At 50.2% G+C, this 18,532-nt stretch overlaps 1 protein-coding gene across 5 annotated transcripts in view; it reads right to left on the bottom strand.

The window, feature by feature from the left end:
• Window positions 1-18,532, bottom strand: part of Ttll9 (tubulin tyrosine ligase like 9) — a 58,164-nt gene that overhangs the window by 3,923 nt on the left and 35,709 nt on the right. The window contains exons 6-14 of one of the 5 annotated variants that reach the window (XR_006071571.2): window positions 16,039-16,107; window positions 15,584-15,658; window positions 13,919-14,009; window positions 8,575-8,615; window positions 7,639-7,726; window positions 3,654-3,712; window positions 2,705-2,809; window positions 944-1,057; window positions 273-397 (exon numbers count right to left, since the gene is read on the bottom strand). Coding sequence is in view for 3 of the 5 variants with exons in the window: in XM_006985475.4 (XP_006985537.1) it covers window positions 273-397; window positions 944-1,057; window positions 2,634-2,830; window positions 3,654-3,712; window positions 7,639-7,726; window positions 8,575-8,615; window positions 13,919-14,009; window positions 15,584-15,658; window positions 16,039-16,107 (859 nt within the window). In the remaining 2 variants the exon portion in view is untranslated. Of the gene's footprint in view, window positions 1-272; window positions 398-943; window positions 1,058-2,633; window positions 2,831-3,653; window positions 3,713-7,638; window positions 7,727-8,574; window positions 8,616-13,918; window positions 14,010-15,583; window positions 15,659-16,038; window positions 16,108-18,532 lie in introns of all 5 variants that reach the window. The other 4 variants (XR_001579368.3, XM_016003932.3, XM_006985475.4 and 1 more) reach the window with 4 other exon arrangements.

Below are 18,532 nucleotides of genomic sequence, written 5' to 3'. Positions count from 1 at the left end.
GTGTTGGGCCACAGTCATTGCTACCCTTAGCTGTATTCGGTTCATGGGGTCCCTAGGTTGCAGGTTGGACACACACCCTGAAAGACACTACTCATCTGTATGTTATGGATGAAGAACAGAGAGGGTAAGCCACTTGTCTGAGTCACACAGCTGGTATGCTGCAGGTTGGATTTACATGATCTCACTGCTATCCCAAGCTGCCCCCCCCCCCCGTCCACCCGCACTTCCTATGATATTTCTGTCCCACTCACTGTCTGTCTGACTTGGCATACCTAAGTGTGTGTTGGTCACAAAGTTTCCCATCCCTGAAGGGTCGGAAGGTCCCTCCTCTCTGCTCACAGGGCCGTCATTCCACATGAGGTCGAAGCCCCCGATTCTCTTCTCCTTTCCTGTGAGTCTAGGGCCACAGAAGGTGGAAGAACATGCAGTTGGTGAGGCTTTAAGACAGAACCACCCACCCCACCTGAGCCAGGTGCCATGCGTCTCTCCAACAGGGCCGCCCTCAGTTCTTCCCCGGCCCCGTTCACTGTTAATGTGCTCCTAATTTGTGGTTTCTGGTTTAAAATATGATCCCCTCCCCAGCTCAGGGATTCACCCATCCTTGAAGCTGGCCCTGGTGTTAAGAGTGTTAAGTAGCCTCTTGGTGGATGCTGTAAGCCAGGGATTAACAATGAATTGCCTCTGTGAGTTAATCTAACAACCCGAGGAGAGTTACAATGCTCCCTACTTTACACGTGAGGAGACTGTAGCTCAGTGAGGTGAAGTGACCACCCCAGGGTCTCCCAGTCGGGAAGCCCTGAGTAAATCCAGCTACGCTGAGTTCTTGGGCCTATGGACATCACAGTTTCTCCATCAATGAGGCAAGCATCTCAAGGTTCTGAGTCGCCTCTCCCTCGACAGGAGCCCATTGGCCATGGATAGGGCATAAATGACAGGACCCCACCTGGCCTCCATGTCCACCACATGCAGGGTGTCTTCCAGCAGGCAGGTCTTGAGTTCGTAGTCCTCCTGGCTGCTGGCCGTCAGCGAAGGAGATGCATTGACTTCTAGGAGCCACCTGGCGAGGGCAGAGGGTAACTGTTGGGGGTTGTCAGAGATCCTGCCCATCTTCTGCCAAAGGGTTCATGGATGTAATGCAACAAACCTCTCAGCATCTTACAGCTTAGGAAAGCATCCAAAAGATGGGCAAACACACCCAAGTGAGGATGGGAAATGAACGGAAAATGAATCCACGCAAGATTCAAGGGCTTGGCGTAGTTCTAAGTTCAATGGTTGAGTGAAGATGATACTTAACGAGGTGGTGGAGAAAAATCTCACAACAGCCCATGTCTAGACATGTTAAAACAATGGTTAGAGGGTTGGAATAAAGTCACCCCATGTGGGCAGAAAGATGCTCCTGGAAGCTGTAAGGTCACTGAATAAGGACGCTAGTGATGGAATGTTACCCCCGAGTTGGTGGCCAGGCGATTAGACACTGCTATCATTGCGTGCCAGGACTAGATGGTAAGCCCTATTGCTGAAGACACTGCACTCTGGTTGCAGGACACGGAGAAGCCAGACCGGGACTGGACGCTCCCTCCCTGCTGATTAGCGCTTGTGGGGCTGAAGGCGCTGTGCAGGCTGGTGGAGGGGAGTTAACAGTTTTGCTCAGCTGTAAGTACAAAATGCTAGTACCGTCAGCATACCAGGTAAGACGTGCCCACTGGGTAGCTATTTTCCAACTGGATCTAAGGCCTGTTCTGCAGGAGGGAACCACGTGTGATATTGTCAATCAAGACAAAACTCTGTGGCTGGGAGGGAATAGGCCCTAGCGAGGAAGCTCCTGGTGGTGTTTTGCTAAATGGACATGGTTCCCATGAAATGTCGTCTAAATCTAGATGCTTAATATATCCCGATTGTTTCTGCTTCAGCCCCGGCCTGGGAAGCCTCTTTCTACAGAGGGATGCAGTTACTGCAGACGCGTGGGTGCAAGAAAATAGCAATGGTTATGGTGGTGTTGCAGCCTGGTGCTCAACCCTAAAAGAGAGAAAAGAGTCAGATCTCTCTCACTCCCTCTGAGCCTCGGGTAGAAGAGTAGTCAGAAAGAATGTAAGGGCCAGAGCATTGGGAGGAACGCTGTGAAATGCTGTCCCTGGGCGGGGGAAGCTGCTGTTGTCTCCAAGTCAGAGAGGCTATGATTTCCTACATGAGACCCTTCTACATGCCCATTCACAGTCCTTGTGAAAGGTGATGTGGGCTCACATGGCCTCCCATGGGTTGAGGGCTCTCTCTTCCCATTCTGTAGAAACTGCTTAGCCAACTCATTGGTTTCCCCAGCTAGACTTAGGTAGAATTGCTTTCTCTTTTTCTTTTATCATGGCCCCTCTATCTGTGAATAGAAATAGACTTCTAGAAAGGTCCCGCAACATCAATTCAGCAAATAGTTGGTAGAGGTCCCTTTAGAACCAGGCCCACACTGATTAGATCTCAGCCCCAGTTTACAGACTGGCAAACCGAGGCACAGTAAAAGGAAGCATGTCTGAGTTGGCACATCTAGGAAGTAGCAGAGCTGGGATTCAAATCATGGTGTCTGCACTGGAATGTGTAGCCCATCATGACCCCTCCTCCAGCTCTCTGAACCACTGCCCACTTACGGCTTGAGGTCCTGATCAATGAGGATGTCATAGCCATACAGCTCAAAGCAGTGCTTATCACTGATGATCACCTTCTGCACGCTCTGCAGGCTCTTGATGAAGATGTTGTCCATGTCACTGAAGAGTGTCTCTACGGCCTCAGGACCATGCTTGGATGCCAGGTACTGTCGGAAGCGCTGGAGCATCCATTTGCAACCCTGAGGCCCAGGCAGTCGCAATGGGAGAGAAGCCCAGTTCATTGGCGCCCACCTGAATCCTTGAATGAGCCCATGTGCAGGGCCCCTCAAGCCTGGTGGGAGGGTTCCTTCTAAGCCCTGGGATTAGGAAGTTTGGGTATGCCCCTCACTATGGAGCGAAGGCCTGCATAGTTAAGAGAACGGGATGTGTCTCTGGCCCATGGCCTACACAGGTGGCTTCTCTTGGTGACTGCACTTGGTAGCCTTTTAGGGCAGAAAGGCGACCAGCAAGCTTCTGCTCCTAGGATTATATGATGTGAGATGAACCGGGGGAGGGGAACCAAGAGAAAGAGTGGCCTGGGAGCTCGCTCACCCATGCCCCCTGGTCGGGCCCTTAACTCTGAGAAGTTTGAGCATTCTATAGTTGTACTGACTTCCGGGCTATCATATGGATGGGTGGCAAATAGGTAAGTGGATATGATAAATAGATGATAGATAGATAGATAGATAGATAGATAGATAGATAGATAGATAGATAGATAGGCAGACAGGAAGATAGATAGGTAGACTGATGATTGATGGGCAGAATATCTGTATGATATACCAGTTGGTGGGTTGGTTGATCAGTAAGAGATAACTAAGATGTAGAATACATTTTGTTTAGGGGTACATTAGTTTGACATTCAAATATTGAGGTTCATGCCAGATGAACCCATCTCTGCAGATGGGAAGGGTGACCCTGCCCTCTCTGGTAAACTCTGGCCTGTCTTGGGCTCCATGTCACTCTGCTTGTACTTCCCCCCCAACTTGGCCCAGAAGGAGGGCAGACACCTAGTTTTCTCACCTTTTTTGGGTGGTAGTCGGGAGATGTCTTCTGCACGGCGACATTGGTGAGGTGAACATCTGGCAGAGGTTGATGGTCAAGGGCTAGCATGGACGGAGAGGGGCAGCCATAGTCCCTGCTGAATATTCCCAGGGACTGAACTGAGACCCTGGCCCTGGCCTGGAAGTTGACAAGAAAAGCTAAAAAATAGTGCACAGTTTATATGCATGGGCTTTGGAGTCAGACGGGCCTGGGTGCAAGTCCAGGGTGCATCTCGGGGGAAGGGAATTCCTGAACAACCCGGCTAACCTCTCTGAGCCTGGTTATCAGCTGTGCTGACTCACTTTATGTCAACTTGACACAAGCTAGAATTATCTGAAAGGAGGGAGTCTCAATTGAGAAAATGCCTCCATAAGATCAGGCTGTAGAGCATTTTCTTAATTAGTAACTGATGGGGGAGGTCCCAGCCCATTGTGGGTGGTGTCATCCCTGGGCTGACGGTCCTGGGTTCTATTAAAGGGGGAAAAAAAAGCAGCCTGAGTAAGCCATGGAGAGCAAGCCAGTAAACAGCACCCCACCATGGCTTCTGCATCAGCTCCTGCCTCCAGGTTCTGTCCTGACTTCCTTCAATGATGAACTACAATATGGAAGTGTAAGGCAAAGAAGCCCATTCCTCCTCAACTTGCTTTTGGTCATGGTGCCTCATCACAGACACCTAAGACACCAGCCTGCTGACTGGGCGTACGCAAAGCACACTGGCTTCCCAGGGTGATTTGAGTGATTGGATGAAGTGCCTCTTGAGTGCCTGAAAGAGCTGAGAGAACAATAGTACAATTTCCAGCTCACAAGGCAATGCCTAACAAGTACAGAGACCACACACACAGGGGGCTGGACTGGTGGCCCCTTTGTAGGGACATCGAAAAGGGATCTAGTGTTGGGGAGCAGGCAGGGTGCTGAGAGCCAGGCCTGAGAGTCTGCCATTTGTCACACCTCCAGTGTGACACTGTGACCCACAAAACACCCCTCAAATGCCATCTCATTTGCTCCTGAACAATCTCCATCTCATAGGTGACACTTTAGAAGTTCAGAGAAGGACAGTGCCACCATTCCAAACCCCTCCTCCTCATCCTTCCCCCAGGACTGTGAAGAAGAAGCTATGAGTTCCAGGAGGGAGGAAAGGGAAGGGGGAAATGTCATAATTATATTACAATCTTTATATTACATAATTCTATTACAGCTTGTATTACAACTTGACATTTCCCCCTTCCCTTTCCTCCCTCCAAACCCCCCCACAAATAAATCCTAGGGGGACAGTATATTTTAATATACCTAACAATAAATGTAAGTTCTATTATCTCTCTTGGGGAAAAAAGTAGAAATGGGATTGTTTACAAATCAATCATCCATGTGGCACTTGTCTCATTCAGCCATGTCCTTGTCAGGGCGTTCTGATACCTCAGTACTTCGACATGCTCAGTCGATACTGAGCATTGTGCGGATCAGTACCCTGTGGCCCACTCCCAACACTCAGGCTGAGTTGTGCTGTGTGTGTGTGTGTATGTGTGTGTGTGTGTGTGTGAATTATTGCATGTACACTATATATTATATATACCAAAGTTAAGATTGTCATTTCATCGGGCAGTAGTGGCGCAAGCCTTTAATCCCAGCACTCCGGAGGCAGAGCCAGGTGGAGCTTTGTGAGTTCGAGGCCAGCCTGGTCTACAGAGCGAGATCCAGGACAGGCTCCAAAACTACACAGAGAAACCCTGTCTTGAAAAGCAAAAACAAAACAAAACAAAAAATTGTCATTTCTTGTTTTGTGATCCAAAAATTATTATTTTAAAGGTTGGTATGTTTAGAGCTGGGGAGATAGCTCCATCATAAAGAGCTTGCCCCCCAAGCATGAGGACCTAAGTTTGATCCCCTGAAACCACGGGAAAAAAATTCTGGGAATGGCCAGGTATGGTAGCACACCTATTTAATCCCAGCACTCAGGAGGTACAGGCAAGTGAATCTCTGTGAGTTCAGGGTCAACCTGGTCTACAAGTTGAGTATCAGGCCAGCCAGGAATACATGGTGAGACCCTGTCTCAAAAACCAACCAACCAATCAACCAACTCTGGACATGGTGGCATGTGCCTGTAATCCCAACGCTGAGAGGGAAAGACAAGATCACTAGAGCCAGCAGGCCAGCCCAGCAGATGGTCTGGGTGAGCTCCAGGCCAGTGAGGGACCCTGATGCTCCTTCATAGTCTTTTCTGCGGTTTTCTATATATTTTAATGTCAAGACTAAAAGAATTAAGAGTGGGAAGTACCGTGCAGTCTCTCTGTGTCTACTTAGTGAGTAAAGCCTCATTGAATGGAAATGGGCCCCTGGGATGGGCCCTGCTTCTTCAGTATATCCTCAGGATGCACAGGGCTACATCAACACTCTGAAGTGGCATTTACGGAAGGGTCCCTCTGGCAGACAGTGTTCGTGTGTTTTGCATGTTGTTACTTAATTTTAGTAAAAGCAAAGCAGCAATACAAGCAAACTGAACTAAGTTGATGACATGCATGTGGGACATGCTAGTTGGAATTACAGGAGAAAATTAACATACAGGAGATGAGTCGGCAAAACAAGGAAAAGAAGTCATAAAGCATGGACAGGAAGGCCCAGGCAATGGGCAGGCAATACGGTCTATTACTTAAGGCACACACTTCAACAGAGAGACGAAATCGGGCAGAGAGAGGAGGCTGGCTCAAAGCACAGGCTGGAATCCTCCTCTCGTGTGTGTGTGTGTGTGTGTGTGTGTGTGTGTGTGTGTGTGTGTGTGTGTGTGTGTATGTGTAGTTTATCTCCTTTCCACTCATTTTTCCTCCCCAAGACAGTTTCTGTGTCTAGTCTTTCTTTACTCTTTCTTTCTTTCTTTCTTTCTTTCTTTCTTTCTTTCTTTCTTTCTTTCTTTCTTTCTTTCTTTCTTCCTTCCTTCCTTCCTTCCTTTCTTTTTTCCTTTCTTTCCTTCCTTCCTTCCTTCCTTCCTTCCTTCCTCTTTCTTTCTTTCTTTCTTTCTTTCTTTCTTTCTTTCTTTCTTTCTTTCTTTCTTTCTTTCTTTCTTTCTTTCTTTCTTTCTTTCTTTCTTTGGCAGTGCTGGGTCTAAACCTACAGCCTTGCATATAAGGCAAGAGCTCACCACTGAGCCATACCCCCAGCCCTGTTCCTTGTCTATCATTCAGAGATGCCTGTGCACAAAACCAACCAACCAACCGTGGATGTGGTTTGACCTGAGTGGAAGTAAACTTTCTGCTGTTCTCTCGATTTCTTTTCTTGGAGACTGTCTCCTCTCAGTATCTAAAGCATGCTCCAGCACTCCACTTAGCAGCTGTGTAGTATGCCACTGTATAAATGCACCACCGGTCTTGTCTCCGAGGTTTTGCTCTCCACCACGGATTGCCACGTGCAGCCTTTAAGCCCATCTGTTCCCATGCTGTGGGTGTGTCTGTGGTGTTCACAAGGGCTTGCTGGTTCCCGGGGTATGTGCATCTGACTTCTGGCAGTTATTTACCAGCTCATTCTGAGGGTTAGAGCACTTTACATGCCCACCAGCCACACACACACATCCTCCTTCTCCCCTAGCTTGGCAGGACAGTGGGGTGCCCGCCCATCGGGTGGTGAAGAAGGAACTGTATTTGAATGAATGAGTGAGGTGAGCCCTGTGAAGGTGCGTGGGGAAGGGCGCAGAGGTTCTGCAAAGCTCAAGCTGTCTGCTATGAATATGGGTAAACCTGAGTGCTGGACACCCATGAAGACCACTATCCAGGGGAGACATTTGAGGAGCGCTGCTCTGACCAGATCCCTCTCCCGAGAGCCTGGGACCCCCCACTGAGAAAGAACTGAGCTCCTCTTGAGCAGGGACTCTGTGCTCAGATCCCAGGGAACCTGGTAAGTATCCTTGGGGTGGAAAAGTTCCGGGGTAGGTGAGGCTGGCTGGAGGAGGGGACTAGAAGGAATATCACTGGAAGGATACAGTGGTCATCGATGCTACTCAGTGTGAAGCGGGTGTTGGAGAAGCGGGCAAAGCCATCACGGTACAGCCACGCCCGCAGAGGGATGTACTGGTAGGGATGAGGGAGAGAGAAAGGGGAAATGATGCTCAGGGTTTCCAAGCCACCTAGCTTCTCCCCCGTCTTCCTTCTGCCCGGAAGGCCCTGTCTTCTCTCACAGCAGCCTTCAATCCTTCCCTCCATTCCCACCTGTGACTCCACCCCTTCCTCCCCTAGGGTGCAAAAGAAACAAAATGATGGTCTACCACCATGCATGACACTCCACCAGGACCTCAAGGTCCTGAGGGATGAGCTAAGCCGGAGACACTGATTTCTTGTTTCCCGTAGAGGGTCCATCATGAAGGTTTAGCTAAGTGCTGAATGGATAAACGGATGGACTGTAAATGGTAAAGGGAATACCGCAGCCTCTGCAGTCAGGTGTCTGGATTTGAATCCCACTTTGGCTAGCTACCTGCTGTGTGACCTTGGGCAAGTCATTCAGCCTCTCTGTGTCTATGTTTGCTTTTACTTTTTTGAGGCAGAATCTTGCTATACAACTGGCCTGGAACTCACTATGGAGACCAAGCAGACCTTGACCTTGAGATCCTCCTACTTCTGCCTCCCAAGCACTCTTTTGGCTAACCTTTATGCATCTGTTCTCATCTGTAAGATGAGGCTAATCATGGAGGGACTCACTGAGTTGTTACAGTGGAGTGAGAGGCACCTGCTGAGTGCTGGGGCCTGGTGCTCAGTGGGTGCTCAGTACATGTTTGCTATGGTTCCCTGCAGAGCTGAGTGAGAGAGATGAGAAATAAGCTCCAGACACAGGCAGCCCGGATGTAACACTAGGGGCATCCACCTCAGTGGCCTTATCCCTCCATGTCCCTGGGCTCACAGGAGGCCCAGCCTGGGTAACTCACCGACATCACCAGAACGTAGACTCGCAGGTCAAACTTGCGGCCTGTGGGAAAGAACTGGTGTGTGTAACAGACACTGACTGCTGTCAGACTGTGGGCTAGGCTTCAGATCATGTCCCGAGACGGACAGACAGACAGGGATCCGCCTGTTTGAGGATCCAAGCACGGGTACACAGGGCACAGGGAGAGGCTGGGTGGGCAGTGTTGGCACAAGGCTGGAGGCTTAGAGGCCAAGGAAAGTCCTATGAGAGGTGGAGACTGACTGACAGACACACGGACAGGTGTAAGCCCAGTCCAGGCTGGGTAGGACCTTCTGGCTGAACCTAGACACAGATGGTCAAAGAGCCCAGGCCAGGGAGGGGAAAGAAAGGAAAGTGAGGCAGGTGACAGAGGAGACAGGTGACAGGAGACAAGTGACAGGGGAGACAGGTGACAGGTGACAGGGGAGACAGGTGACAGGGGAGACAGGTGACAGGTGACAGGGGAGACAGGGGAGACAGGTGACAGGGGAGACAGGTGACAGGGGAGACAGGTGACAGGGGAGACAGGTGACAGGTGACAGGTGACAGGGGAGACAGGTGACAGGGGAGACAGGTGACAGGGGAGACAGGTGACAGGTGACAGGTGACAGGGGAGACAGGTGACAGGGGAGACAGGTGACAGGTGACAGGGGAGACAGGGGAGACAGGTGACAGGGGAGACAGGTGACAGGGGAGACAGGTGACAGAGGAGACAGGTGACAGGTGACAGGGGAGACAGGGGAGACAGGTGACAGGTGACAGGGGAGACAGGGGAGACAGGTGACGGGGAGACAGGTGACAGGGAGACAGGTGACAGGGGAGACAGGTGACAGGGGAGACAGGTGACAGGTGACAGGGGAGACAGGGGAGACAGGTGACAGGGGAGACAGGTGACAGGGGAGACAGGTGACAGAGGAGACAGGTGACAGGGGAGACAGGTGACAGGTGACAGGGGAGACAGGGGAGACAGGTGACGGGGAGACAGGTGACAGGTGACAGGGGAGACAGGTGACAGAGGAGACAGGTGACAGGGGAGACAGGTGACAGAGGAGACAGGTGACAGGGGAGACAGGTGACAGGGGAGACAGGTGACAGGGGAGACAGGTGACAGGGAGGCAGGTGACAGGGGAGACAGGTGACAGGGGAGACAGGTGACAGGAGACAGGTGACAGGGGAGACAGGTGACAGGGGCCAGGCCACGTGCGGATGAGGACAGTGATGCAGACAGGACAAGTCTCACTGGCCACAGGGTTTGCAGGCCACCTAGCTTCTCCCCCGTCTTCCTTCTGCCCGGAAGGCCCTGCCTTCTCTCACAGCAGCCTTCAATCCTTCCCTCCATTCCCACCTGTGACTCCACCCCTTCCTCCCCTGGGTGCAAAAGAAACAAAATGAAGTTCCTGAGTGATGGCTACAGACTGCTGTGTCAGGTGGAGTCTAAGGGACCAGGGCATTGGAGCACCGTGGGACCAGTACAGGCATCCAGGAGGGAAACAGCAGCAAGCTGAGACCGGGACAGCGGCAAGAGAGGTGGTCAGACAGACAGACAGACAGACAGACAGCTTTGGGACTGTGGAGCCTAGTGAAGAACAGTAGAAGGGGGACTGGAGAGATGGCTCAGTGGTTAAGAGTGTGCACTGCCCTCCAGAGGACCTGAGTTCAGCACTCAGCACACACATTGGGGGGCTCACACCTCCTTTATCTTCAGCTCCAAGAGACTGGGTGCCTCTTGCCTCTGCACCTGCACTCACCAGCACACACCCACACACAGACGCAAGCGCCTGCACATAATTAAAATAATAAACACAGATTTAAAAAGGAGAGGACAGTGGCAAGGACGGACCAGAGGCACCGGACGGACACTTCCCAGATGCTGGCTTAGCAACTTGGGGGAGGAGAAGCCACGGCCTGGGTGGAGGAGCGACAGAGTGGCCGACTGGGGAGCACTTTTGAATCTGAGGCACCTTGGTATGGAGTTGCTGGGAGAGTCCCAAGTGATTTGGGGTTCAAGGGCAAGGTCTTGACTGAGGACAGAGAGCTGAGGGAGGCAAAAAAGAGAAGAGACCTAGTGGTACCCCCACCACCCAGGGTCATTTCCAGGGGACAGGGAAGGGGTTGGGGGAGGCAGGTGGCATTAGCAAGGCTGCAGCGAGACCCCTTAGGTAACTCATAAACACAGGGGAAAGCCCAAGGCTGTGGTAGTATTGTGTCCCCCAATATATTGTGCACCCCAATAAACTTATCTGGGGGTCAGAGAACAGAACAGCCATAATATAAAACATAGAGGTTAGACAGTGTTAGCACGTGCCTTTAATCCTAGCATTCCAGAGGCAGAGATCCATCTGGATCTCTGTGAGTTCAAAGCCACACTGGAAACAGCCAGGCATGGTGACTCATGCCTTTAATCCCAGGAAGTGATGATAGAAAGCAGAAAGGTACATAAGGTGTGAGGACCAGGAACTAGAGGCTGATTAAGCTTTCAGGCTTTCTCAGCAGTTCAGCTGAGACCCATTTGGATAAGGACACAGAGGCTTCCAGTCTGAGGAAACAGGATCAGTTTAGGAATTGCAAGGTGAGGAAGCTGTGGCTTGTTCTGTTTCTCTGATCATTCAGCGTTGACCCCAGTAACTGACACCAGGTTTGTTTTTATTAATAAGACCTTTTAAGATTTGTGCTACATCTGGCGCCCAACACTCATGGTACGAATTTATGATAAAGCTGCTTGCCTGTGGCCTTGCAAGCCCCAGCTCTGCCCCGAGCTACACTCGGCCGGTTGTGGTGGTGCATTCCCATAAGATTTGCTGAAGGAGGCAGAGGCAGGAGGATCCAGAGTTTGAGGCTGGCCTAGGAGGCTTGCTAAGGAGAAGCTTTGGCTGGGGCCGAGCCACAAACGGTGGTGGGTCCATGGAGGCAGAGGCTGCTGCTCCGAGTTGCTGGCTCCTTCTCATCATGTTGGTGACTGCAGTGATGCTGCTACCTGGGACGAAGGGTTTACTGATGCTTGTTCAGAGAAGAATTGCCAGGACCATCGTGTTACAAGAAAGCATCAGCAAAGGTCAGTTTGGAAAAGTTTGGCAAGACAAATGGTGGGGAGAAATTGCTGTGAAGATTTTCTGTTCTAGGGAAGAATGTTCATGGTTCAGAGAGACAGACATTTATCAGACTGTGATTGCTCCAAACCACAGAGGAGGCACAGAAAAAAAAAATCTGCAGAGAACCATGACCACGTTTAACAGCAACTTTGAAATCTTCAAAAGGATGATGGGACCCCACAATGATGATTCCACATGGACTATGGTAAAGCCATTAACACCACGGAAAGATCGACTTTGGACTACAAACTGCTCAGGACATTTTCGAGATGGCTAGCTGAGATGATCCAGATTCATAGACTACTCGAGCAAGCCCTACATTTTCCCATTATGCAGAGACTGGACAAATGATACAGCTAACTCTTCCAGGACTTGACAATTAACCCCAAAATATTCTTTTCAGGATTCCTTAAAGATGTCTTTGACCCCAGAAAGCGGGAAGTAATGTTAAGAAAATGATGCCCACATTCCCAAGAGGTGAGGTGTGTGTTTTTTGGTCATTTAATGGCTTATGGATAATTGTCATTGTTTGTGATGGTTGGTTACAAGTTGTTGATTGTTAATGGTCAGGAAAAAAGCTGAACAAGGAGATTAGATTCAGCTTTTGTTTAAAAAAGAAAAAAGAGAATATAGATATGAGGTAGATCATTGAATCTACTCTGAGAAAAAAGATAAAGAAATAATAGGATAAATGGGTAGATCATTGAATCTACTCTAAAAAGAAAAAGGGGAAGATATAAAAATGACAAAAGGTATATTATTGAATCTATTATGAAAAGAAAAAAGAGAATATGGATATGACAAGATAAAAAGGTCAATTACTGAATCTACTTTTTAAAAGGAACTACTTGTTTTAAATAGGATAAGTAACGAAATTTTTTGTCTGAGTTTATCAAATGATACTGGACTGGACATTGTTAATACATATAATGGAGTTTTTTGTCTAAATCTGTCTAATGATAATGGACTAGACATTGTTAATGTAATTCTTGACTATATATTGTATATACTTATTGGATATAGTTTTTCTTGTATTAGTTATAAGTCTTTTAAAATTTTAGACAAAAGGGGAAATGTGGTGATATATTGTGTCCTCCAATATATTGTGCACCCCAATAAACTTATCTGGGGTCAGAGAACAGAACAGCCATAGTATAAAACATAGAGGTTAGGCAGTGGTAGCACACGCCTTTAATTCTAGCATTCCAGAGGCAGAGATCTATCTGGATCTCTGTGAGTTCAAAGCCACACTGGAAACAGCTAGGCATGGTGACTCATGCCTTTAATCCCAGGAAGTGATGGCAGAAAGCAGAAAGTATATAAGGCATGAGGACCAGGAACTAGCTGGTTAAGTTTTCAGGCTTTTGAGAAGCAGTTCAGCTGAGATCCATTTGTATGAGGACTTAGAGGCTTCCAGTCTGAGGAAACAGGACCAGCTGAGGTATTGGCAAGATGAGGTAGCTGTGGCTTGTTCTGCTTCTCTGATCATTCAGCGTTCACCCCAGTAACTGGCACCAGGTTTGTCTTTATTAACAAGACCTTCTAAGATTCGTGTTACACAAGTCAGCTGCCCGGGCTTCAGGAAGGGAGCTGTTCCCCAGCAGCCTCTGCCCTGGGAATGGCTTCTCCCACAGCATTCTCCCTCCATGTCTACTCCTAGGCGATCCCAGAGGTGACCTGGTTTCCTGACCCCCATGTCATCCTCTGTCCCCTTGCCCTGTTTGCCATAGCACTGTGTGTCTGAACTTCTTCAAGCTTGCCGTTGCCTGCTCATGTGGAGTACAGGCTCCTAGAGCAGAGTCCTGGACAGTGGCTGGCACCAAGGGGGCTCTTTGTAAAAGTTTTGTTGGATGAAAGCATGAATGAATGAACTGGCTTCCAAGGAGAGAGTATGAATGAATGAACTGGCTTCCAAGGAGAAAGTGTGAATGAATGAACTGGCTTCTAAGGAGAAAGTATGAATGAATGAACTGGCTTTCAAGGAAAAAGCATGAATGAATGAATGAATGAATGAATGAATGAATGAATGAATGAATGTACTGGCTTCCAAGGAGAATTTCCCTGACCCCAGCAGGAGGGGGAAGAGCCTGCCAGACTGGGGGAATTATCATGCACAGGCCACAGCTAGGAGGGAGGGGAGTGCAGGACAGGTCTCTGTCTCTGTCCCCTTTCAGGCCTGACGGCAGACCTGATCTTTGCTGACTTAGGTGTTGACTGAATGCTCAGAGGGCATCTTACCTCCTATCAAGTAGGGGTTTTCCACGTAACGCTGAGCCACATAATTCTCCACTGGTATCTCTTCTTTCTGGTCGTCAGAACTCTTTGTGTCCTGGTTGTGATAACACTAATCAGTAACACACCAAGAGTGCCCTGTGTACTGGGTGCCGTGCCAGCCACAATACCTGGGGTATCTGATTGGATCCTTACGTCGATCCTCTCAGGTAAGAACTAATGTTATTCCCATTTTACAGATGCACACCTGAAGCACAGAGAGGTAGGGTGACTTGTCTGAAGTCACACACCTGGCCAGAGGTCCAGCAGGGATGTGGAGCCGTATGGAGTTTGAGCCTGGAGCCTGAGTTACTCTTTAGACCTGTGCTGCCCCAGAAGGCAGCCGCTGGCCACATGTGGACATTGACATATATGTTCATATTGATAAAAGGCAAATGTGGTGACATGGATAAAACCTGAAGCCAGTGCCTGCATGAACTACAGCAGCAACAAAGGTCCACTTCTCTGAGCCACCAGAATCGGCCAAGGCCTCAGAAAGCAGCGGGGTGGTGAGATCAGTGTGGAATGGGTAAAGTTTGGACTTGAGGTGGTGCAAAAACTCTGGCCGTGGGGTTTTGTGACAAGTATACGAGTTAAATGCCCCCAGTACTTCAGAACTGAACACCGAAAAAATGTCAGTAAACTGCTGGATGCATGAGGACCCGAGTTCAGATCCCCAACACCACACACACAAGCAGGGATGTAAGCACTGGGGAGGCAGAGACAAGAGGATCCCGGAGCTCACTGGCCACCCAGTCTAGCTGAATGGGTGAGCTCCAGATTCAGGGAGAGGCCGTCTCCAAAGTAAGGAGGGTAATTGAGGAAGACACTCAACCTCTGCCGCCCCCCCCCATGTATGCGAAAGGTCAAAATGCTAAATTGTGTGTTCTATACAGTTTAATCCATCAAGGGGGGGTACTGTTGGAGCTGGGGGGGCAAGGTGCCTGATACCCAAGCAGCTGCCAACGAACCACGCCCTCTTGTCCCTTCAATTCTCAGAGGAAATGAGATTTCAAACTTTCAGCCCTTTAGTGAGTTTGGTGGCAGATCGCTTGCCTAATGTGTAAAGGCTCTGGGTTCTGTCAGAGAGGGAGGTGGGGAAGACGGGAGGGAGGGAGGAAGGGAGGGAGGGAGGGAGGGAGGGAGGGAGGGAGGGAGGGAGGAAGGGAGGTGGGGAAGACGGGAGGGAAGGAGGGAGGGAGGGAGGGAGGGAGGGAGGGAGGGAGGGAGGGAGGGAGGGAGAGATGGAGCGGGGAGGGAAGGAGGGAGGATCAATTTCCTTTTGGGAGTCCAGGGCTTAGCCTGAGAGGAGAAATCACCCATGCCCCGGCTGTAGAAGTTCCAGCCCAGTGCTCCTGAGGGAACATCACAGCAGGGGGGCCCTTCCTCTCTTGCCCACCAGCTCAGGGGACAGCAACGCTCCCAGGTACAACCCTCCCTGTGACCCCTCAACCCTGTCTCAGTGACCTCGTGAAGAGCCAAGACCAAACCCCAGAGTCACACACTCTCTGGGCTCACAAGCCACCCCGTGGTATAAGCACTTGGACGAGGGGCTTCTGGCTGTCCAGGCAGTGCCTCCTCTGCCCAGCCAGGCCAATCCTTCCCAGGCCCCTCCTCACTACTTCTACTCACATGGCTGGCTGAGGGGTTCACGTTGGTGCGGGCAGGCTGCGCCTCCACAATGGTGAGCTTCTTTCCCACAGTGCCCTGACAGGTGCATGGGATACATAGGCATGTGTGTAATGGGAGAGCCATTAATTAAGCACTTGCTTGTAGGCTCGGGGAGTTGAGTCTTCCTGCTCCCCACCCCCAGCACCGCTGTCAGCCCCAGGGTTTGGAAAGCCCTGGTCATATTTTTTAAGAGCACAGCTGCTAATTGGGATCCTGCTCATCAGCACATCGGATCCTCAGCAGGCACTAAAAAGAGCGGGGGGGGGGGGGGGGAGCTTAGGATTTGAACCCAGGGCTGACAGGATTTGAACCCAGGGCTGACACTCTTGTGGGCAACCTTGGCAGGCAACCCTGTGAGCTTTGGGGGAAGGAAGGTGTGGCCTCCTGGAGGAGCAGGAGGAGAAAGGGGAGCTCACCTTCCTCCAGTCCATGATGTCCTTCAGTCTCCGGAAGAGAAAGATGCCCTTCCCCTGAGATCGGGCGACCTGACGGGGAATGGGGTGGGGGATGGAGAAAGGCAGAGCTCATCTCAGGGTCCCTCCCTGGCCCCCACTCCCAGGCCCTTCCCCAGCTCATCTCTGTGTCCATCTCCCCATGGGCTCCGGTCTCTGCTCAGAGGAATGGCCATTCAACCCCCATGGGGCTGAAGGAGGAAAGTGAGCTGGGATTTGCTACAAAGATGTACATTTGCATGAATAATGCAGAAGGACAGACACTTAAGAAACCATCGCAGCCAGTCCTGGAACATATCATCCAATGCTTTTTTTGGAAATCAATTTGCCTTCCTAATTAGGTTTTGCTTCGGCTAATACTGGAATCATTCTGCCTTTACTGCACCCTGCCATAGGTAATTCATGGCCTCCCAGAGGCGAGGGGGCTGGGGAAGTTTTTTATATCTTGTCGTGTTCCTGCCTTCTGAGATGTTCACCTGCCTGGCCTTGCATAGGAACATTGCCAGCTTGCCCACCACCCTCTCCACACCCCACAGTTCACTGGGACTGCAGGATAGTTTTGTTAAGCAAGGTATGCTGGCACACATACATGCGTGGTGTGTGTGTGTGTGTGTGTGTGTGTGTGTGTGTGTGCGTTGCTGAGGATCAAACCCAGAATCTGGCTTTTACTAAGCAAGCAATCTACCACTGAGCTACAGACCATTCCCAGGACTTACGCTGTATCTGTCACTTAGATGGCTGACGTTTCCCAGCAGAACCTGTATAGAGCTTAGACCTGCTATCTGGCCTGGCTTCTGTGGCCTTTGAGACCAACTTTGGCTTCTGGTGCCAGCTCAGTCCTTTAGTTATCTGAGCTACTGAGCAGGACCTTGGGAGGCATCTTTTCTCTGGCATGAATGCACCCAGTGAGTGCAAAGTCTCCTTCCCTCCATTCTCTCAGCAGGGGCCCCAGGCCCTTCAGGCTTCAGAAGGCCTGACAGCGGGTAGTTTGCTCCCATCTGGGCAGAGCTGGAAGCAGAGACAGACAAATGCCTCTTCCTTTCTCCCGCTTTATTCAGTCTGGGACACAAGCCCATGGAGATCCAAAGTGGATCTTCTCTGGCCAATTAAACCTCTCTGGAAACACACACCCAGACACCCCAAGGGTGTGCCTCATTAATTTTGTAGGTGTTTATTAATCCGATGAAGCTGACAATGTGTTATCATCACAAGTCTAAGCTTTGCCAACTTGACACACAAACACATCACTTTAAGCACAGCGTTCTGCCCTGGCCCCACAGGACGGTGGCCATCCCAGTGTGAACTGCATTCCTTCTGACTTCGAAAGCCTCCCCACTGTCTTACAGTTTCAACTCTGTTCAAAACTCCTAAATCCAATCTAGGCATGGTGGCTCACGTTTTTTTAACCCCAGCCCACAGGAGGCAGAAGTAGACAGATCTCTGAGTTCCAGGACAGCCAGAGCTACATAGTGAGACCCTCCCTGTCTCAAAAAATAAAACAAAGCAAAAAGCCCTAAATTCAGAGCCAATCACAATGAAGCACACCTCTAATCCCAGCACTCCGGAGGCAGAGGCAGTGGATCTCTAAGTTTAAGCCCAGCCTGGTCTACAGAGTGAGACCCTGTCTAAAAAAACAAAACACAAAGAAGTTCTAGGTCCAATGTCTCTTCTGATACTCAAGACAATCTACTCTGAGCCCCTGTAAAATAAAAAGACAAGTTATATACTTCTAACACACAATGTCATAGAAAGAAATCGCGCCGGGCGTCGGTGGCGCACGCCTTTAATCCCAGCACTCGGGAGGCAGAGCCAGGCGGATCTCTGTGAGTTCGAGGCCAGCCTGGGCTACCAAGTGAGTTCCAGGAAAGGCGCAAAGCTACACAGAGAAACCCTGTCTCGAAAAACCAAAAAAAAAAAAAAAAAAAAAAGAAATCGCCATTTCAGAAGGGAGGGATAGAGTATAGCAAGGTAATATAAGGTCAAAGCAAGACTGAAATGCCACTCCAGGGCAGAGTCTGGGGCTCACATGGACTCAACAGCCTTGGGGAGCTCCACCCCTCCAGCTCTGCCACCTGCAGCTCAGTCTTTCCCTTAGACCTGTTCCACTCCATGCTTATGGCTCTCCCTGGCAGAGACATGGCATCTCCAGCTTCACACAGTGGCTTCTCGGGGCACTTTGTGGGTAACACTATCCTGCCCTACACTGACGGTCTAAATGACTTTCTGGAACCTCGATGAAAGCTGCCAGCCGTGACTCCCTCTCAACTCTTGTACTTTTATGGCTGCAAAACCAGAGCTATGTGGATACTGCTGCTAAATTCTGCTGCCAGCCTGAGGTGCAGTCTGGTGCTGGGACTGAACCCAGGGCCTTGTGCATGCTAGGCAAGCACTCTACCAACACAGCCACCTCACCAGACCTTGTAACTGATTTTATACCAGTGTGGCCACTCTCAGTCCT

Source organism: Peromyscus maniculatus, chromosome 4 (genome assembly GCF_049852395.1).
Source record: "Peromyscus maniculatus bairdii isolate BWxNUB_F1_BW_parent chromosome 4, HU_Pman_BW_mat_3.1, whole genome shotgun sequence".
NCBI lineage: Eukaryota > Metazoa > Chordata > Mammalia > Rodentia > Cricetidae > Peromyscus > Peromyscus maniculatus.
This window is presented reverse-complemented; position numbering and strand designations above follow the sequence as displayed.